Source organism: Saccostrea cucullata, unplaced genomic scaffold (genome assembly GCF_032062105.1).
Source record: "Saccostrea cucullata isolate Sc308-1 unplaced genomic scaffold, CSIRO_AGI_Scuc_v1 ctg416, whole genome shotgun sequence".
Taxonomy (NCBI): domain Eukaryota; kingdom Metazoa; phylum Mollusca; class Bivalvia; order Ostreida; family Ostreidae; genus Saccostrea; species Saccostrea cuccullata.
The window spans coordinates 43,396-66,016 of NW_026925088.1; the positions used below are offsets into that span (position 1 = coordinate 43,396).

A 22,621-nucleotide genomic window follows, 5' to 3' on the forward strand; every position below is an offset into this window, starting at 1 on the left:
TTATTGAAAAAGCAGCTGTCAATGATATCAAAAAGCCTGGACTTTAATTTATCGGGGAATGGTTGTGTTTAAAGTTGAAAAGTCGTAAGATTTTAAGCTGTAGAAAAAATTGTGTGATTTCAAATTGTCCAAAGGTTCTTTGGAATTTTTGAGTATCCACATCTGATTCAAACCACTTCTTGTATAATATTGCTGCACTTTATTCTTGAAGTGTCTCCTTCACTACTGTTAATATCTTAGTGAGGAGTAAAGAGAGAGGCTTGGTTGAACATTTACTTGAACCCTCGCTGTATCTTTGTAAGGATTCTTATGAAGTTTCGGAATTCAATATATATATACATGTATATGATTTGGTTCTTTGAATATTAAAAATATTCAAAACTGACATGATTTTGAAGAATTTCTTCCTTAGAAAGGGAACTATGAGAATAAGTTGGATTACCACTTGTAGAATTAAATCCAAGTTCCTCTAAAATGCAATTTATATAATGAGCTTACAAACAAAGACAATGTTGTTACCTGCTATTTTCACAGGGACCAGTACGTACTGATCATGTAATCTATCTAGTTCTTTTTTCATTTCTGTATCATTGAATACAGAAGGGTAAATGGTTTTCACATTGTCCCTCAATCTTTTAATACGCGATGTCAACATGGATCTGATACATTTAATCCATTCTGAGAAAGTGTCAACGTCTTCTTTTTCATATCTGTCCCATCGAATGGCGTAATCTTCAACGGAATCCATATTTCTGAAATTCCGACGCCATTTGAAGGATCAGGTTTCCCTATATTGAGGACCTTTTAAAATAAGTGATCTAAGATCCTCATTATTAACTATATTTACGTCACCAGTTATAACGTGCCCAGAGGGACTATAGTTATAGAGTGAAGAAGAACATGAACACGATGGAGGATAATGTTTCAGATACTCGGTATCCAGGCCATGTAAAGTTTTTTGTAATTAAAAGGTTTTGAAGCAATGGTTGATGTATATTGGTAGGAAATACAAGGTGTAGTCTTGAACTTGAAATATGGTGAAATACAAGACTGGACTCTTTTGTGATTAGGAAGATTACTTATATTAACCACATCAATTCCTTTATTGGCATATTGAAATTTAAGAAAAAGACGGATTGTTTCAGCTGCATTTTATTCAGTAAACGTGGGGATTTGAAAAGCCTATGATTACATCTAGGTTTATAGTAAAGTAATAATCTGCCATTACGAGTATCTGAAATATACTTCATAAAGGGTCCCAACTGATATCAGTTTTTACTTGGAATGTAGGCTTAATTGCAAACAGTAAAAGCAAATATTGTAGATTTTAAAAAAATATATATATATGAATAACTCGCACGGTGATGCTAAAGTTTGAAATCAATTTTGTACAGTCTTGAACGTTGAAATGTCCCCTTTATGACACATTTCCTTAGTGTAACTAGGGGCCTATCACAATCACAGAAATACACAAAAAGTTTTATATCCGGACTGTTGGAGACAGCGATACTGTATACAGTGAAAGACTACAAGATCCTTTGGCAAGAAATGTTCCGGAAATCGTTATTCTCCGTGAGACCATCTGATATTCACCGGAATTGACGTACACTTTTGACACGGAAGTCATCTGGAACCCCTCCGGAATCTACCTCCTTTTCCGAGCCTCTGCCTGGCGTTGTTCCTCTTCTTCCTTACGTTTCTTTGTTATTTCTTTCATTTTAAGAACTAATTCGCTGAAAAAAATTAATAAAAATAATAAAACAAAAACTTCTATTTGTTTGCTCAACTATAGGGGTGTTTTCATTCATACCAAAATGCTCAAAATTATATATACATGAATAGGGACACAAGTTTGTCGATGGTTTGTAAACTACAAACCTAAAATCTATATCCCCATCTCCGTCAATGTCTATAAATGTGATTAGTGCATCAACCTGATATGATGAGAGTGGAATTTTTGCTTGCTGAAAATAAAAAAAAACATCTTAATTTCTAAGACCATAAAGCTAAAGTTACATGTAATAGTCTTCCTGGATAATTAATAGACTCATGCATAATGTATGCATTTAACTTTATTAATATAAAATCATTTTTGCGTTTCTCAATATTAGAATATTAAGGAAAGTGTTACCTTGATCCCTTGGCGGAATTCGTCATAATCCACGCTATTACTTCCGTCTTCATCGAACTCAGCAAACAGCTTAGCCACAGTTAATTCCTTTTCTTCAATGAATTCTTTAATTATCCATAACGCCTCTTCTCCCATGTCCATAAAACCAGCCATTTTCCTCTTTCCGTACGAGTCTGTGTATCCATGAATCACTTCCAAACTCGGATGAATGTCGTTCAAAGATTCTAATTCTTTTACTACCGCAGAACCCAACATTACGTCCTTAAAAAAGAATTAATCTAATACATGTATTAAACTTATGGAGAGTTTTACCATTTCTTCAATGATACTGAAGATATAGTCTTACCGCTTTGTAGTATTCAGAAAAGATAGCTGAGACAAATGTATTTTCAGATCCTCTACGGATTTTTCACAAAAGATTATTTTCCATGATTGCTCATTTGTGAATTCTATCATACATTGCAGAAACTGCATAGGCATTCCAGTAAAAAACACTTGGTTGTTAAAGCTTGAAAGTATTAGAGTTAAATTTAAAACTCTCCAAAAATAAAACTGTCTTCCCAATTGCTTAGGAGTCCAAAAACTATACAATAATTGTTTGAGGCGTTTAATTCATTGAATAAAATATACAAGCCATAGAACTTACTGATAAATCAAGAACAACTAATGTTAATGACGGTATTTCTTTTAGAAGATCTAGTGACAACTTCACTGTTTCTTCCTTTATGTTGTTTCTGCCAATCTGCAAATTTTTAAAGAATATAATATAGTAAAAGATCATGAAGTAAGGATATAATTATAAACCAGTTTATTTGCTAGCGAGAAATTTTTGCAGGTTTCGTAAACTTCATAAAAATGGGTTTCTAAATTGTTTGAGGTCTCTGTATTTCAGAAAGAGCTGTTGTCTAGCACCTACCCGTAGGACTTCTAAGTCTTCGTTTTTCTTAAAGGCCCTCATGACCTGGGCGTAACCTTTATCTCCAATGCGGGCGCAGGAGATGTCAAGTTCCGTTAACACTGCGTTGTTACTCAAGCAGTCAGAGAATGCGTTAGCTCCCTCATCGTCGATACCATTCCACGAGGCGTTCACTAGCTTCAGCTTCATATTGTCCTGGTAAGGATAAAGAAATGGAGATTCTAGTAAAATATTGTCAAAGTGATCCATTGGCTATTCATAATTTGTTTTTGATCAATTGAAAAAAATTGATCTATCTTTAACCAATTGACATTGTTGAAGTAAATCCAAAAGAATCAACTTGCTTTTTGTGGGGATAGAGATTTTTTTCAAGCCCGTTTCCTTTAAAAATTTAAGTTCATTTCCATTTACTTGCCTTATTTTGCAAAGTTTACGTTATTTCACACATTTGTTTGCCTTTTCTTTCAAACAATGCTATAGTATATATATAACAAAAACCTACATACTTTGTTTCCAAATGATCAGTAGAAATTTAAAATCTATAACAAAGTTATTTTTTTATTTATAATAACATGGTTATTACATGTAGATTGTTCCGATAACCTTTGTTCATCTATATTACTTTATCGTTTCATATTTACCCTTAATCCCCTGGCTAGGCATTTGGCTCCCGGAACTCTGAACTGATTCCAGCTGATGTTTAGTTCTGTCATGTTGTTATTTTCAGCTTGAAATAAAGATGGAAAAATTCATACATTTTTCATGTTTTATTGCACCCATTTAGTTCAGATAGTTCCTCGAATTCTTTACAGCTATAGCTACCAGTATCTAAATTTCTAAGCTTACACAGCATTCGTTCAAAGTGAGGTCCAGCAATGTCACCAAATTCGTTCCGACTGATGTTAAGATATTCCAGGGCTGGGTGAGCCTAATAAGAGAAACAATACAGATAACATGTGAATTTTAGTTGTACATCACTATGTGGGGATATAATTCCATGACGATTTATAGTGGATACTAACCTCTAATTCTTTGGTTATGAAAGGTGCGTCAAGATCTGTAAATTCGTTCCCTATTAAAAGACAAATAATTATGTACATTGCTTTTACTCCATATAAATTCAAATACTGAGTATAAAGGAGAATATATGATTGCTTTTTCTGTACGTGGGCCAGATTTTTTTTGTTGTTGTTGCCATGACGATATTTGGCAAGAATTGTATTTACGTAGCATCCTCAAGACCTTGACCTCTCTATGAACCCTAATCAGGAAATGTTACATCATAATCCCATCAGATGAGGCTGTTACATGTATGACCTTGGCCTCAATTAAAAAAAAAATACTAGTAGATTCTTTGATACTCTAGCCTAAATGGTTAAACAAAGGTTTTATGCTATAGTGCATCTTGTTAACTGAATTGACATTCTTCTCTTAATTTATGAACTCAGAATAAATTAAATGTTTATAGATCCATTTAAACTGCCTGTAGTGATGTAAAATTATTTAAAGAATCCAGTCTTTTAAATTACATTCATAATCCTCCTAATAAAGGCTTAATGACGTTAATGTATACAATGTATTTAACAGGATGTTTAATTTCAACCTGAATAAAATTCCGCGTTTTATGAAATACCATTGTAAGTATACATGTATGTGTACAAATCTGAGAGAAACTCGCAAACATTTTCAATATTTCTTAAATAAATATTTGATTTAAAGGTTTTGTCTTCACGTTCAAGCAGTTTTTTAAGATGTGCAGTTCTTTCAACCAGTGACTTCAGTTGAACGGAAGTAAAATAGAGAAATTACACAAAATAATCCCTAATAGTCTCACCTGATATGTTAAGTCGCTTTATGCCTTTGTTGTCCTGTAGCATCATCCCTATTGCTTTGACTTACCTGATATGTTAAGTCTCTTTATGCCTTTGTTGTCCTGTAACATTATCCCTATTGCTTTGGCTTACCTGATATGTTCAGTCGCTTTATGCCTTTGTTGTCCTGTAACATCATCCCTATTGCTTTGGCTTACCTGATATGTTCAGTCGCTTTATGCCTTTGTTGTCCTGTAGCATCATCCCTATTGCTTTGACTTACCTGATATGTTAAGTCGCTTTATGCCTTTGTTATCCTGTAGCATCATTCCTATTGCTTTGACTTACCTGATATGTTGAGTCGCTTTATGCCTTTGTTATCCTGTAGCATCATCCCTATTGCTTTGACTTACCTGATATGTTGAGTCGCTTTATGCCTTTGTTATCCTGTAACATCATCCCTATTGCTTTGACTTACCTGATATGTTAAGTCGCTTTATGCCTTTGTTGTCCTGTAGCATCATCCCTATTGCTTTGACTTACCTGATATGTTAAGTCGCTTTATGCCTTTGTTGTCCTGTAACATCATCCCTATTGCTTTGGCTTACCTGATATGTTCAGTCGCTTTATGCCTTTGTTGTCCTGTAACATCATCCCTATTGCTTTGGCTTACCTGATATGTTCAGTCGCTTTATGCCTTTGTTGTCCTGTAGCATCATCCCTATTGCTTTGACTTACCTGATATGTTAAGTCGTGCCTTTGTTATCCTGTAGCATCATCCCTATTGCTTTGACTTACCTGATATGTTGAGTCGCTTTATGCCTTTGTTATCCTGTAGCATCATCCCTATTGCTTTGACTTACCTGATATGTTGAGTCGCTTTATGCCTTTGTTATCCTGTAACATCATCCCTATTGCTTTGACTTACCTGATATGTTGAGTCGCTTTATGCCTTTGTTATCCTGTAGCATCATCCCTATTGCTTTGACTTACCTGATATGTTAAGTCGCTTTATGCCTTTGTTGTCCTGTAGCATCATCCCTATTGCTTTGACTTACCTGATATGTTAAGTCGCTTTATGCCTTTGTTATCCTGTAGCATCATCCCTATTGCTTTGACTTACCTGATATGTTAAGTCGCTTTATGCCTTTGTTATCCTGTAACATCATCCCTATTGCTTTGACTTACCTGATATGTTGAGTCGCTTTATGCCTTTGTTATCCTGTAACATCATCCCTATTGCTTTGACTTACCTGATATGTTGAGTCACTTTATGCCTTTGTTGTCCTGTAACATCATCCCTATTGCTTTGACTTACCTGATATGTTAAGTCGCTTTATGCCTTTGTTGTCCTGTAGCATCATCCCTATTGCTTTGACTTACCTGATATGTTAAGTCTCTTTATGCCTTTGTTGTCCTGTAACATCATCCCTATTGCTTTGGCTTACCTGATATGTTCAGTCGCTTTATGCCTTTGTTGTCCTGTAACATCATCCCTATTGCTTTGGCTTACCTGATATGTTTCGCTTTATGCCTTTGTTGTCCTGTAACATCATCCCTATTGCTTTGACTTACCTGATATGTTCAGTCGCTTTATGCCTTTGTTGTCCTGTAGCATCATCCCTATTGCTTTGACTTACCTGATATGTTAAGTCGCTTTATGCCTTTGTTATCCTGTAGCATCATCCCTATTGCTTTGACTTACCTGATATGTTCAGTCGCTTTATGCCTTTGTTATCCTGTAGCATCATCCCTATTGCTTTGACTTACCTGATATGTTGAGTCGCTTTATGCCTTTGTTATCCTGTAACATCATCCCTATTGCTTTGACTTACCTGATATGTTAAGTCGCTTTATGCCTTTGTTGTCCTGTAGCATCATCCCTATTGCTTTGACTTACCTGATATGTTAAGTCTCTTTATGCCTTTGTTGTCCTGTAACATCATCCCTATTGCTTTGGCTTACCTGATATGTTCAGTCGCTTTTTGCCTTTGTTGTCCTGTAACATCATCCCTCTTGCTTTGGCTTACCTGATATGTTCAGTCGCTTTATGCCTTTGTTGTCCTGTAGCATCATCCCTATTGCTTTGACTTACCTGATATGTTAAGTCGCTTTATGCCTTTGTTATCCTGTAGCATCATCCCTATTGCTTTGACTTACCTGATATGTTGAGTCGCTTTATGCCTTTGTTATCCTGTAGCATCATCCCTATTGCTTTGACTTACCTGATATGTTGAGTCGCTTTATGCCTTTGTTATCCTGAACATCATCCCTATTGCTTTGACTTACCTGATATGTTGAGTCGCTTTATGCCTTTGTTATCCTGTAGCATCATCCCTATTGCTTTGACTTACCTGATATGTTAAGTCGCTTTATGCCTTTGTTGTCCTGTAGCATCATCCCTATTGCTTTGACTTACCTGATATGTTAAGTCGCTTTATGCCTTTGTTATCCTGTAGCATCATCCCTATTGCTTTGACTTACCTGATATGTTAAGTCTCTTTATGCCTTTGTTATCCTGTAACATCATCCCTATTGCTTTGACTTACCTGATATGTTGAGTCGCTTTATGCCTTTGTTATCCTGTAACATCATCCCTATTGCTTTGACTTACCTGATATGTTGAGTCACTTTATGCCTTTGTTGTCCTGTAACATCATCCCTATTGCTTTGACTTACCTGATATGTTAAGTCGCTTTATGCCTTTGTTATCCTGTAACATCATCCCTATTGCTTTGACTTACCTGATATGTTAAGTCGCTTTATGCCTTTGTTGTCCTGTAACATCATCCCTATTGCTTTGACTTACCTGATATGTTGAGTCGCTTTATGCCTTTGTTATCCTGTAACATCATCCCTATTGCTTTGACTTACCTGATATGTTGAGTCACTTTATGCCTTTGTTGTCCTGTAACATCATCCCTATTGCTTTGACTTACCTGATATGTTCAGTCGCTTTATGCCTTTGTTTCCTGTAACATCATCCCTATTGCTTTGACTTACCTGATATGTTAAGTCGCTTTATGCCTTTGTTATCCTGTAACATCATCCCTATTGCTTTGGCGCCAAATGTTTTTAAATGATTGTCAGATACGTCCTTTAAATAAAAAGAAATCATTTTTAATTTGTATAAGAGCATTTTATAAAACAAAAGTACCTTTTTATTCTTCCGAAAAAGTTTTGATTTATATATACGTGATTTTTGCGTTAACAAAACCATTATATATACATTTAATGTGTTGTCTTCATAAAAGAGTCTGGGAAATTTGAAGTAAGAAGATAGGAGCAAGCTAATTTTTAAAATTTTATCTTAAATTATTATGCACAAAGTTGTACTTTATGAAATTCTGTAGAACCCGTGACACTACATCTATGATGGTTTTTCCCAACATCGTGTTGAGTTTATACTAGTATAATGTACAATGTATTTACATTGGACATTTTAGAGAAAACCATATACTACGATTTGTTTAATTAAAGATCAAATAAACTAAGATTTTTCGAGGATGTTAAGAGTTACATTATACCAAAACCCGTATAAGACAAAGTTAACAAGATTTACTTAGAAGTGATGACGTATAATATTCGAATCATTGTTGTGTTGTTCATAAAATCAATTTAATCATACTACAGATTAATTAATCCCCGTCTTACTAGATCTGTTATTGTGAGGTTTTCCTCCATCATTCTCTGTATATACAGGATTCCCGTCTTGTCTATATTGTTACCACTGATGTTTAACGAAGTCACTGTCGAATTAATCTGCAATTCACAAAAATAAACATGTTCACTTACCAGAAAAATATACAAATTACATTGACATGTATATTCCAGATGAAGAAATCACAGCAAGAAAAATTATAAAAACATTGCTAGCCAATTAAATATTATTTTAATACACTAGTCGTCCCAAAACTCAAAGAAAACATCTGAAAAGGATGAAAATATTAAACAGTCAGTGGTTTGGGCTGTAAAAACACTACAATAATGATTTTAAAACAAAATTTATTTAAAACTTTATTTTAAAAGAAAAAAGGAAAAGAAAACACTTGCTGTGGCCTTCAACTGTACTGTAAAATCACATATTTTCCAGGGGACAAATAAAAAGTATATGAAATTTTAAATTTCGTAGTGGTCCTAGATTCGTGGGTCTCTACATGCCTAAAAAAACTTAAATTAAACCCCTGAGAAAATAAGTGATTTCACAGTATTAGCTATCAACAATAGTTACTTCCAATCATATGTTGACCAAGTACATCCCAGCGAAAAAATACCATTGACACTGACATAGCTGCTACATATTTTAATACTCTACTCGAAAAGCCGTAATGGCATTCTAACAGTAAAACGTAATGATAATCGTGATGAATTCAATTTTTCTTTCGTCAACTTCCTTTACTTGTGTAGCAGTATACCTTCACCATCTGCATTTGGAGGTTATATTTTTCATTTGATTCGATACGTAAGAGTATATGCTCTACTTAAAATTTCAAAGTCTCGCTTGAAGTCTTCATTTCGTAAGTTCTATGATCGGTACAATGACCTTGTCAGCAAATACAATTTATCATTGAGTCAAACGCTGACTGACGTTTTCATGAAAACGGGACATATGGAGATAACGAACAGTATTCAAGCTGAAATGTCCATAAAACAATACAAAATAGGAGCAGAGCAAACAAACATCACAGGTGGAATCAGGTGCCATGGAGGAGTGAGCATCCCCTGCCGACCAATCACAGTCGCCTTGTGCTCCTTGTCATGATCGGGAAATAACGGGAAATTCCGACGTCAATTCAGTGTATAAATAGTGGACTAACAATTAGTATGAAAAACGTCAGTCAGCATTTGATTCAATGATAAATTGTATTTGCTGACAAGGTCATAGTATCAACCATAGAACTTACGAAATGATTACTTCTAACGAGACTGCTGATATTCTTGTTTCATCATCTTGTTAGACTATTATTTATACACTAAATTTACGACGGATTTTTCGTTATTTCTCGATCATGACAAGGAGCACAAGACAGGTGTGACCGGTCAGCAGGGAATGCTTGTCACTCCTTCATTGCATCTGGTCCCATCTCTGGTGTCTTAAAGAGGTCCTTGCTTGCTCTGCTCCTGATTTGATTTGTTTGAATGGACTTGTGAACTTGAATACAGTCCGTTATTTTCGTATTTCATTACAGTAATATGGTCATACAGAGATAGCTTTATATACATGCGCCAAAAGTGGAAATCAAGAAAATATGAAGATAATGAACATGGATCGTAATCAGAAGTTCAATAAAACAATACGAATTTCAAGCAGAGCCAACACAAAAAGGAAGTCATCTCGTTCACCAGAAAGTTTAATTGTTGTTTCTTAGCCGTGTAAAAGTGTATGTTACAAGCTTTAAATCTAACATACTCTGTGGTTTATTTTACTTTGAGTTCAATTCGATGAAATGAGTACCGGTAACAGATCTAGAAGTTGGAATGAAAATTATTTTTCGACTTTCATAACTTTTGCATTTATTATACCCACCCATCTCCATTTTTAAAAGTATTATTTAAGTACATGTACATTTTTACAGAGAAGTTATTTTTGGATGTAAACATCGTATACTTTAACTGTGTACATAATTTTACTTAATATATACAATAATAGTAGCATACACGTTGTCTAGCGCAAGTAGAAGTTGCGGGTCATAGTTATTTCACTCCTTCCAAGATTACATGTATACCTTTTGTTCAACGCCTATTATATTACTGTACAGTAATCACAAACTAGCAAAGAAGTTGACTTCAACATATAAAATTGATGGAGCATTTTAATTATATCACTAACCACTAAGGCTACCGACACTGCCATGGTCCCTTTTGGCCCCAGTCCATAGTGCTTGATGTCGATGTTTGGGGACTCCACCAACTTTTTCAGTATTTTAGAAGAAGGCACCACTCCCAATTTCTGACAGATTTTTTCGTACGTTCTCCTACCAGTGTCATCATAGGGTATGTGAGGCACTAGATGAACCATTAATAAGATTATTATACAGTTGTAGGTGGGGCTCAAATAAAAGAATGATAGGCCAAATTTACGGAAGGAATTTGATAAATCTAATTGTAAAAGCCCCTGACCAACCGACCCCTCACAGTTACTCCAATTTTGTACGTATACTGAACTTAAATTCATATTTAACAAAGAACTCATTGGGATACTTGGTATTTCATAACAAATACGCAATGCTTTTATGCGATAATGAAGAATTGTTTGTTCATTAAATTTAGTTTACCTGTTATGTCTAAAACTGTTTCCTGATCATCCTCTATATCTTTTCTATTTTTAGTAGGCGTTCCACTGGGAGAATCTTTTGTAAAGACCTAAAATGACAAAATCATTAAGGTATAAACCATAAAAAAGAAGGATGAAAAACATCTATTTAAGATGTCTGAACATCTACCAGGTACCTCGCACTTGCTAAGAGGCAGGGAAACGAAAGAATCCGAGGTACCAGAGCGGATATTCACAAAGGACAAGAACCGAGTCAGGAGATAATCGTCCGTGTAGTCAATTCCATCCATGTCAGCGATGTGAAAAATAAAACCAGGTTCTAACATTCTTATAAATGTGTTTTTGAGTGTTATTTGGTAATAGACTTTATTAACTCGTAATCCCACTTGCAATGGGTAGAAGGACCACGGTCTTTAGGTCTTTGATAAAAATGAGAATACAGATTTTGTACCTTACTTCGTGGAACAATACTGAATGCCTGGCTGGAGTAGTTATTTAATTTACAGATTGAATACGACAAAAGTTAGAAGTCCTCATCTTTTAATGCTTGGGGCGGAGGAATTGTTTATCTATCAAACACTTAACTTTTTTGTTAAGCTTGGCTTATACACTTAGTACATCGTGTTACATTGAGAGAGATTTTCGGAGACGTTTAAATATATCCAGGTTTGAAACATTTTACCATTCAATGAAAACTACGGGATTGAATGATTTACAGACACTAATCTTTTGATTTTTTATGATATTTAATTCATTTTGTCATGGGTTTACATGCTAATATGCTTACGAAGGCAAGGTCATTGGCATGTATTACATTATTACTGTACATGCAGTGAAATCGACCATGCAGGCTTAGGTTTGAATATGGCGCAAGAATCAGTTTATGGTCACTAAACCAGTGAGTGCCGTGTAGAGTATTATATACAGGATTAGATTAAAGATATTTTGAGATTTATTTACAAAACTCCCCGAGTTTTGTAAAAAATTGTTACAAAAAATGTATTAAATCTGCTTTTGGAGCGCTGGAGATCAAATGAAAGGTGTGACTCTATGCATTATGTGGACAGGTGTGAACTCACTAAAAATACTTTCTTTATAAATGTGTCGTATTCTGTAGATTTCAAACCTAATTTATTTTTATATATGAAATATATGGCGTGGAATATAGAGATAACAATATTCAAGCTCAAAAGTCCATAAATAATACAAAATAGGAGCAGAGAAAACATGGACCTCCAAAACATTAGAGATGGAATCAGGTGCCATGGAGGAGTGAGCATCTTCTGCTGACTAATCACACTCGCCGTGTGTTCCTTGTCATGATCGTGAGAAAAAAAAACGTCAATTTTGTGTGTATATAATGGCCTATCAATTAGTATGAAAAACGTCAGTCAGCATTGGCATCGATCATATAACTTACGAACTGATGACTTAAAACGAGACAGGTTGCAGGTGATGAAGGTTTACTGCTGCATAAGTATAGGAAGTTGATTGAAAAGTTAAAATCATCAGGTTTATCATATATAGAGTTTGGTTGTTAGATTATCATTGATGCTTTTTTTGCTTTTTTCAAAATATCTAAATATCAAACAGATGTGTCAGATTCTGTGGTATCTTTTATCTCAAGCTCACCGGGATATATCATATCCATATAAGAATGAAAATAACCATTGTTAATTGACAATAGGTCGTCGATATATACATTTTTTAAGATTATTACACATGTTTATTTTGAAATAGTTCATGTTTTGTTGTTTTATAATGGTGTAATCTCTGTCAGATTCTACGATTTTCCTCTTTAAAGTGCTTTACTGGTTTGACTTCAAACTAAAATGATTTAACTCTTATGTACAGCATACTTAAATTTTGAATCAATGTCATTCAATTTTCTTATAAAATCCAACATCATATTTTTATGTTATTTTTTTATGATGCACTTGAAGCAAAAAAAATGAATACTGATGATTATGATGATGATTAATAAAAGTTAATAATGACTTCATTTACAGGCATTCTTATAGCATGATTGCTACTTGAAATTGAATAAATAATTAAAATCATATAACTGAATGAACTCCAAAAAATATGATGACCTGCTAAGAAAATCTGTGATTTGTAATATAAGCAATTCCGAAAATTGTAAATTAATTGGATCTAGGTCCATTGTCCTGTAAACTTCCCCTATAAAGTACCTACCTTGGATATTGCCTTTTTATCAGGAGTAAAGCGGGCAGTAGTGGTTCCAATATACTCAGCTTTCACACTGGCCATTTTTGTTCAGAATCAAAACTTTACGAAAACTTATTTTCCATAATATATATATGCTTTCTTGCGTTAATGATGAACGAACAAATATTGTATTAAAGTACCTTCCTCCATTTACAATTTACCAAGCCTTGTCACAAATATCCGGGTAAATATTTTAACTTTTCAAAAACAAATAAGAATTCTCAGTCATTTCCCTGGCATGATGAAAGGCTACAAACAACTGACTGTGTGTTCCCCCGATTTTATATGTACTGATTATGGAATGTTAAAACACTGGATTAACAAGTAGCACTTTCAGTCAGATTGGTTCTTTAATTTTTCTCGATAGGTAATTAAGAATTAAAACTTACCTCTTCCATTGTTCTCTAATCCACTCTTAAGCTAGGTACCCTTTGACACCAGTGACAAGTAATAACTATTTTCATCTAACTTATTTTGAACCCCTATCTTTTTTAACTGACTCCCATTTTAATGAACACATTTGATTCTCAATTATGCAGAGATTCTTCTGCTAACGAGGCATAATAAGGGGGTGTAATTAAAAAGGATCAACAGGTTCTTACAATGTGTATGGAAGCAGTGTTTCATCATTCGTGTCAGTGTTTGTTTTCGGAGATTGCACTGGCTCTCGTCTGTGATTTTTCAAACATTATGTGCCAAATAAATATCGTTAATAATTAGAATATTTCCGAAACCCCTCTAGGAACTAAATTAATCTGAATTCGACTTGTATTTTAAATTAATGATTGTTTTGGATGCGGAGTGAACAGATTGACAGATAATGACAAAGAACTGATTTAAAGGGAGTCTTTGTGTATAGTAACAATCTTATTTAAAAACCTCCGACGGATCTGTACCTGTAAAAACCCAAACAGCAGACTTTAAACCTCTTTTACTTCCAGATGGAATCTCTCGACGTATGGTTCACATCTCTAGACTTGGTAGTGTAAAGCTCAATCAACGATGTAAACGATATGTCGAATTAAAGTTTTCAGGGGAGCGGGGGGAGGGGAATTTAATTTTTTGCGCATAGATTTATCCTTGGATGAACGAAGGCTCATTCACAAGAGTCATTGGGCTAGCTAGCTAGAAAGCTTCTTTATAGCAAGTTAAATGTTTATCTATTCGTAATTCTGTGGAGCTTTTTATTTTATTTTTTCCAGCTGGTTATTAAAACCAGCTAATTTCATATTCCGTCTGATCAACATTTACAATTATCAATATTTGAAGAAGCGGCTAAAATTAAATGAAGCCGCTAAGCCTTTAATTAACTTCTGTATTACTGGTGCAGGTCCGGTAACCACAGTCGCTACAGCTGATTTTTAATATGTAATTCGTAGACCTACCCGACAGTTTCAAGTTGTTTGAATGTTGTTGATATGTAATGATTAAGTTGGCCTTGGGTCATTCGGTTCAGTTAGGAAACAGTCTTTTAAAAATTAACTTACACGTTTTTGGAATAAATATTAAGATACACTGTAAACCATTTTCTTTATTTCTTATTAGCTCAATTCTATGGAAGATGTTATTCCAGCCCGTCCATCTGTCTCCGTTTCTCCATCCTCACACCCTTTACATTTCATGCTGTTGCAGCCAACTAAACTGTATGACAAATGAACTTTTCCATCATTAACTTTCCCAATTTTATGTTTTAATATCCTGCTATCGCCTGCATACGGTGTTAACATCTCCCAACCTATTTGCTTGAGAGCATGCCCTGTGTGTGATCACTTTAAACCAACGCAAGCTACTGGTAGATAAGTTGATGTTACAAGGATTTTTTTTAAATCGTTAAACAAAGGTATTTTATAAATTCTGTGGTCATTATCATGACCTTGTTAGTAAATATATCCTATCATTAGATCGTATTTTGTCTGGCTTATTTCATACCAATTGTTAGGTCTTTGTTTTTATACTTAATTTGACTATGGAATGTTCCGCCTATACTTGATCAATATACAGGGCTCACAGTGTGGGTGACCGATCAACAGGGGATGCTTAATCCTCCTAGGCACCTGATCCCTGGAATTGTATTGTTTATAGATATTTTTTAATTGATCAGTTTTTCATGTTCAACTTTTTCATAGACCTTGTTTTAGGTCTATGCCTTTTCCATTTTATAAACACACAAACCCTTGACTTGAGAATAGTTTTCATATGACCTAAATTTAGCAAAAGTTAGCTCCCATTGGCCGCCATACTGGAGGTGCAAATGCTCATATTCCTTCATTGTTCAACCAATTTTAAATTTTTATATTTGCGATTTTGAATAAGGAATCATTATTTTTCTGAAGTATATGAATTTTTGGAAGCCTCCTTTATTAAGAAAAAATTATTTAATAAAGATTTTCCACCAAATATTTCTGCTATATTTTTTTAAACTTGGTAAGACAAAGAGGAAAACTCACCGAGTCGACCTCCAATATGGCGACCAACGGGAGGTAACTTTTGCTAAATTTGGGTCCATCGAAAACTATCTATACTGAGGTTGGTGATCAGGGTTATCTTTCTTAGATCTCATCCTATAACTTCTGTGAATTAGGCCACTGTCTGTTTTTCCTTTCCAGATGGATTGACTTAAAACGGACCAACTCAATTTTTTTGGAAATGCATAAAACAATTAACTTTTTTATTATTCATTCTGAAATGTTCCCATCCTATTAATTGCTTACCAGTAATTTAACAACATACTTAACAGTAATTTAACATCAAAATTTAAAGTTTTTTTAATAACAAAAAATCCCCAATACCCAGTTGCACCTAATTTTCAATATCCTGAGTAAGGTAGAGGGCAAGCAAATGTTTTTTTTAAAGATGACCTTAATGAAATATATTGTGCAGGTAAGAAAGATTAAAACTTTATACACTGCACAGGTACTTTACATTTGGGTGTTATTTAAATAATTAATTATACATCACACTACAATACAAATATACATGTATATATGTGTCTTATCTGCTCAGACAAAGCAGTCTTACTTTGAAGACAAAGGAGTCTTACTTTGAAATATCAAAGGACAGTACACAGAGTAAACAGAATCAAAGAACAAGGGCACCCCCCAAAAAGTATCCCCTCGCAAATAGCTTACCTATAAATCAAGACACCAATCCACAATGATCTCAGTGCAAATTACGTCACTTCCATTTTGCATAAAGACAAAGTAACACGCAAGCACAGACATACCCTCACACAAGCGTGTTACTATATACCCTCCAACTCTATTGCAAAGGGATTGTAAAGAAAGGAGAATTCTTATGTCCTACTACTGTAGAAACATAAAAAAAGTGAATATTTAAAACTTGCAGTAAAGTTTACTCCATACAATTTAAAAATCTTGACTAGTGGCAATTAAGATACAATCAAATAATAAAATAAAATTTAAATTAATCGAACAAATACCGATTTAAAATACCAAGTTCTTTATGCATAAAATAATATCAGTTTCAATTTTCTATCTGTAAAGTAGATAAAAATTCACACATAAAATTCATCAGCATATGAAAAGTAAAATTCTGCATACATGCAAATAAAACTCAAATAATCTAAGTTTTATAAACAGGAGGGAATTTTATACAAATAGAATACTTTCTAACATGCGAGTTGGTGGGGTGTGGTAATAACAAAAAGGGTAAAGAAACTAAAATAAATGAAAAAGGAAAAAAAATAACAGTTTTAAACTTTATGAGTAAAAAGGGATTGAAAAACAATATTTTCTGATTTTAATATTTCTTTTCAATTATTAAAACATTTTTTGCATACAAAAAACAAACAGGCTTTAGGCAACAGATCAAGCTTCAACCTGTATCTTCTTATTTTGAATTTTGATAATCAAGGCAAGTTTATGCTTTTCAAAATTGTAATGATTAAATTTGAAAATTTTGAAATAACAGTTTTACATGAATTATATATTATATTTACCCTTTGAAGAATTAAAAGTTTACATAATACCTCGTATGTCATTAAAAAGTCAAATTGGAGTATTGAATTACATTCACATCAAAATTATGCAACAAACTAAGTAACAATGATATGAAAAAAGAATGGTATCACATTCAGATCTGGACCCCATTTTACTAAAGAATTCATGATGCAGTGGCACAGTCCAAATTTAACCTTTTTTTAAAAAAAACTGTCCTGTTTTAAATTACTGCAAAAATTATTCATCCTTCAATATCTTTTACAAAATTTAAAATTTATTGCTGTTTTTAAATTTATCGTCAAACACAAAAAAGTATTTTGGCAACATATTTTTTAGTCTAAATTAAAATTCCTTTAGTAAAACAGATCCCTGAGTTAATTATATGGATATATGATAGCTTTAATATAATTAAATCACAATGTTATAAAAGACCAAGCTCGAGTTTGAGAAACATTTTGAGTGATGGATTTTCAATTTTTTCTATTTCTTTTTTGGCACGTTCATTTCCGTCTTTCTCGTAATATTTCCTCAGTTCATTTGCATACATGATCCACACACAGTTGGCACATCCACTCATACAGCAGTCCACAGGGGGCTCAGGGGGAATCCCCTTACCCAGCACAATGTCTTTAGAACAACTACGATGAGGATGGCTTATATTCTCATTGACCAAAGCACTTAAACCAGGGTCATTCTCTTCCTTATTGGCAATATCACAAGTTTTACTGTTAAATTGAGAGTTTGAAATTAACACCTCTTCATTGCTGGATAATACACCGCTTGAACACTGTCCTGTTACTTTTTCTTTAAGGGGTTTGCCACTGTTTCTTCTGACTTCCTGATTCATACCTGTGTTGTGTTGGAGAATTCGCTTGACATGGCTCTGAGACAGGCTCCTGAATGACTGAAACTCTAAATGCTTCACTAAGAAGACAACTCTGCCTCTAAAGAATCCCATTCCTTCTGCAACAGAATAAAAAAACATTTTATTACTACAGTAATTAACAGCAGTGTTTTGAGATTTAAATTCTGTGAATTTCAATCAAGTTCCTTTTTCTTTCAGACAAGCCTAAGTGCACCAAATTTTGAAACGTCGCTTATGAGCATTTTTTACATGTTTTACTTAAATATTTATCTAGTACTCACATCGATGTCAGATGACTTGGTACGTAAGTGTAGGCACTATGATCATATTAATTTAAGTTTGGTGTAATCTGCACTCTATTTCAACTGTTCAGCTAGCTAGCTAATCCGGGTATATATTCCTTTATCCATGTATTTTATGTACCTACATATTATCTCTCTAAATAGTCAAGAAAAATTCATTCAAAATTTTCAACCACTCTCAGGCTTTGACTCTGATTAAATATAAAAAAAAATAACTTTGTTGACAATATTTTGTTTGACCCTGAAATTTAACCGGAAGTTTGACTGGCGCTGTAATCCCAAAACCAAATTCTCCGAAAACTCGCATGTCCACACAAAACTGTAAAAATGGGAAAGCTTGGAAAATTACAAAAGAGCAGAAAACACAAAAAATTAAAGAATGTAGGTGCTGAATATGTCAATGAGTATAGGGGGTAAGTTATTTCTTATTCTCATTCAGATACGGAAATAAACAGGATAATTTAGATAAAACTTGCAAAGGAATACTTATCAGCTCGAATTTCTTCAGCTATTGTAAAGTATTGTTATGATTTTATACGTTAGAATTTTATGTTTTGATACCAACAAGTACATGTGATTTTTATAGGAAGCCTTCCAATTTAGCACCAACAAGTAGTGAACAAGATGTACCCAAGAAAGTGAAAAACATCATGAAATATCAAGGAAAAACACCACGACAAATACAGAAAGAATATATTCAAAATAACAGCAAGAAAGGTATATGATAGTATATGTCATGTTTCTTTATTTTTGAAGTGTAGATCAGTAAGTGATCAGTGTAGCAGTGTTTTCCTTAACTTGAGGCTTAAGAAACGGTTACTGGCCAAATTACCAAATACATGTATACCGATTTGAAATTTGAAACAGAGGTTTTCTTTCCATTAATCTACATTCATGTGTTTTCTGTCTCGTACACCATTTAGTGTAGCGTAATGGAGAGAAAAACTCTGGGTTCCGACTTTAGCATGCAGGTACATGTACTGCATTCCTTGCATGGAGAGTGTTCATGTCTAAGTAATGGTTGGACCCATTCTATCTAAGTGTTTTAGAGCTAATCGGAGCAAGATTCTTCAATACTAAAAATTTTGTAACAATGTCACCAATCTTAATCCTCCCAGTGTCATCTGGCATTACATGATAATACTTTGTCAGTATTAATGCATTTTGGATGCGTTTTGTCTTACTCTTGCTTCACCAAAAAAATGTCTTTGAGATTAATTATATGTAAAACTCGTTTAGTATGAACACGGATATTGCGAATTTATGGATATAGCAAAGTCGTCTTGGATCCCGAGCTATATTAATTTAACGAATTCCTTATACGGATTTAATGAATTATGGGTATAAGTCCCAGTGACTTTGTTATAACGGAGTTTTACTGTACTTGTTTTATGTAGGAAAGAAACATGTTTACATGGAGCGGGGAATGACAAGACCTATGTCCGAGGCTCCAAAATTTGTACAAGGAAAGAGAGAAAAGAGTAAAGATTTCATGAAAAGGGTAGAAGTAGAGACAAGAAAAGTCCTACACCGACATCAACTGTCCCAGAAATTTAAGGTTAGTGTATGATTCAGAAATAGAATTTGTGGTCCTTGGGGTAAATCATGTCAACAAAGTCATTGATTGTCAACTCAGGGTGATCATGGATGTTTTGTGGTTCATTTCAAGAGAAGGTTTAAGGGTTCTTTTATAATATTGAAATAAAATGGGTACAATCGAGCCACTTTGATTAAAGTTATGAGTAAGACTTAGATGGCTAGAGTTATGCCCCTTGGACTTAGAAAAAAATCAATTATTTGCAGTTTTCGTTTATTTTCTTTGCAGCAATTGCATATCCTGAAATAAAATTCAGTATACAGATTTATCATAAAAATATCTAGGTCAAGTTCTGTTTTGGGTACGATTGAGCCATCTTTGATAGAGTTATGTCCTTTGGACTTAAAAAAAATTCCAATTATGGGGGGAGGAGGCATAAGTATTGTACAAACATCTCTTTTTATCAATTTTGAAGTGTAGAAATGTTTTTTTTTTTCAATTATTTCTTTGATTAAATATACCATGGATTAATGTTATTTAGGCAAAACTATTTTAAATGAATAGGAATTGTAACTATAAATTACATAATATTACACTGACATGTACAAGTGATTTACTTTGTTGTTTCAGATGGATATGGATGCCTTAGAAGCAGGAGAAATTAAACGGCACAAGAAAAAGATGAGTGAAAAGCAGAAAGAGTAAATAAATTAAATAAAAAAATAACTTTTCATATGATTTCAAATTGAATTCCATGAAATTCAATTTTCTACATAATTTTGTTAAAGTCGTAAAGTACGAGAAAAAGAAAGTTGAAATTGATTATGATGTCATAATGGATCTAGAACCAAAAAATTAGTCAAAAGTCATTTACTAGTATTAAAACACCAATTACTGATATTGAAACATTGATGTATTTTCCTGATCTTGCTATATGACAGTACTTACTGACAATTATTTATACTCTGTAGGAGATTGCAACAGAAAAAGCAGAAAAAGTCTGAAAAGAAGAGAAAGAATGTGAATGAATTTGATGACTTTGAAGGTAAATTGTGTAATGGAAATGAAACTTTATGTTATGTATGCTAGTCATTTCTTTTTGAGGTGCTCTTGCTGCTGAACTTAAGTTTAAGCATTAATTATTTTAATACTTAATTCAGACAGAGTAAAGTTTGGCGAGGTGGCCAATGAGCCCCCATCCCTTACAGCTCTACCCAGGAAAGCCATCAAGGAGGAATCTGTCCCCAGGGTAAGTCACCAAGGGGGGCCCAAACTCGAGGATTTTATAGAAGACGCCTGTTTTGTCTGTTGTCTTAACATCTTCACAAATAGATTTTTCCCAGAATTTCTTATTCAATTTCACCTGCATTTGTCACAAAGAATCCTTGGTGTTTGGGATTAAATTAAGGACCTCTAACCTTTTCTCAGTGGGATAGTAGAGAAATATTGAGAATAGGGTAGGGTATTTCAAAGTCTTTTCAATAACCACTGATTCAGAAATTGTTCAACCCTATAGTCCCTGGTGTTAGAATCCATATATGAAAAACAGAACATGCAGCTACATGTATAGGTTAAATATAATGCACTTTGGTGACCGTTTAGGTCCATCGGAAGCATGAAAGCTGAAAATACATGTAGTTTTGAAAAATAGGAATCATGAGAATTTCATGAATAAAAATGTACATTTTTTATTCATTTATATAATATTTATTTCAGCCTGGGAAGAAATCATTACTTCTGAAGGAGATAATAGCAGATAATGCTTCTGTTACTCCATCTAGTGTGGGATCATCATCCAAGCGTGAAATTGGACAATCAATCAAGCGTAAACATATGTCACTGGCACAACAGAGTATTATGGACAGAGAAAGAGAGAATGCAATAATGTTATATAGACAGCAAAGACAGAAAAAATTAAAAACCTTTTGACACAATGTATTTTGATTTAATTGATCTTTAAAACAAAGCCATTTTTTTCAAAAATAAATATTTTTAGCTCACCTGAACCAGAAGCTGAAGTGAGCTTTTCTGATTGAAGAGTATTTGGTGTCTATCTGTCTGTCTGTTTGTCATCTGCAAAATTTTCACAACTAGAACATCCTAGCCAAATTCAACAAAACCTGCTGAAAGCATCCTTGTGTGAAAGGGTTCAAGTTTCTTCAAATGAAGGGCCACATCCATTCTCAAGTTATTGAGCGGTTTGATTTACTTTATTATTCTATTAATTAAAAATCCCTCTGATTGTACACACAAGTGTTCTGAAGTTAACAGTAAGGATGCCAGTGTTCCCCATTGTCAACACACACGTATGTTGTCTTCAGAGACCAGATCTTCCAACAAAGACTGTGCTCCTTCATCAACTGACTTGTTTTATATTTCTAAAGCAAAATTTATTAAAAACGATATGAAGAAGAAGAAAATTGCTGTGGTCTTTATCTCAACATTTTTTGTCTCAATGTGTTTTCAAGTAACAATAGCTAGTTTCATCCATATGTTGACTTGATATATCTCAGTGAACTTGAAATAAAGGACTCCACAGAATCTGTCATACGTGTATTTGTTTAATACATGTATTCCGATGTTTTACTGAATGTAGA

At 33.7% G+C, this 22,621-nt stretch overlaps 3 protein-coding genes across 4 annotated transcripts; 1 reads left to right on the forward strand and 2 right to left on the reverse strand.

Moving 5' to 3' along the window:
- Window positions 1-1,150: 1,150 nt before the first annotated feature.
- On the reverse strand, window positions 1,151-11,474 carry LOC134268043 (leucine-rich repeat-containing protein 74A-like). Its single transcript, XM_062750250.1, has 13 exons — window positions 11,309-11,474; window positions 11,134-11,221; window positions 10,689-10,864; window positions 8,513-8,620; window positions 7,862-7,955; window positions 4,070-4,119; window positions 3,894-3,975; window positions 3,689-3,774; window positions 3,048-3,242; window positions 2,778-2,873; window positions 2,132-2,392; window positions 1,879-1,964; window positions 1,151-1,733 (listed from the first exon to the last, which is right to left on the reverse strand). The coding sequence occupies exons 1-13, from the start codon at window positions 11,456-11,458 to the stop codon at window positions 1,646-1,648; spliced, it is 1,560 nt and encodes a 519-aa protein (XP_062606234.1). The 5' UTR covers window positions 11,459-11,474; the 3' UTR covers window positions 1,151-1,645.
- A 5,249-nt stretch (window positions 11,475-16,723) lies between these two features.
- On the reverse strand, window positions 16,724-18,641 carry LOC134268042 (uncharacterized). 2 transcript variants are annotated; one of them, XM_062750248.1, is made up of 2 exons: window positions 18,467-18,641; window positions 16,724-18,283 (listed from the first exon to the last, which is right to left on the reverse strand). In XM_062750248.1, the coding sequence occupies exon 2, from the start codon at window positions 18,276-18,278 to the stop codon at window positions 17,742-17,744; it is 537 nt and encodes a 178-aa protein (XP_062606232.1). In that variant the 5' UTR covers window positions 18,279-18,283; window positions 18,467-18,641; the 3' UTR covers window positions 16,724-17,741. The 2 variants fall into 2 exon arrangements, with proteins under 2 accessions (XP_062606232.1, XP_062606233.1); XM_062750249.1 differs by having other exon boundaries at window positions 16,724-18,280; window positions 18,463-18,640.
- Window positions 18,642-18,745: 104 nt separating this feature from the next.
- On the forward strand, window positions 18,746-22,158 carry LOC134268041 (coiled-coil domain-containing protein 137-like). Its single transcript, XM_062750247.1, has 7 exons — window positions 18,746-18,900; window positions 19,074-19,204; window positions 19,885-20,045; window positions 20,655-20,725; window positions 20,996-21,069; window positions 21,185-21,273; window positions 21,741-22,158. Exons 1-7 carry the CDS (start codon window positions 18,815-18,817, stop codon window positions 21,951-21,953), a joined length of 825 nt encoding a protein of 274 aa, XP_062606231.1. The 5' UTR covers window positions 18,746-18,814; the 3' UTR covers window positions 21,954-22,158.
- The last annotated feature ends 463 nt before the right edge of the window (window positions 22,159-22,621 follow it).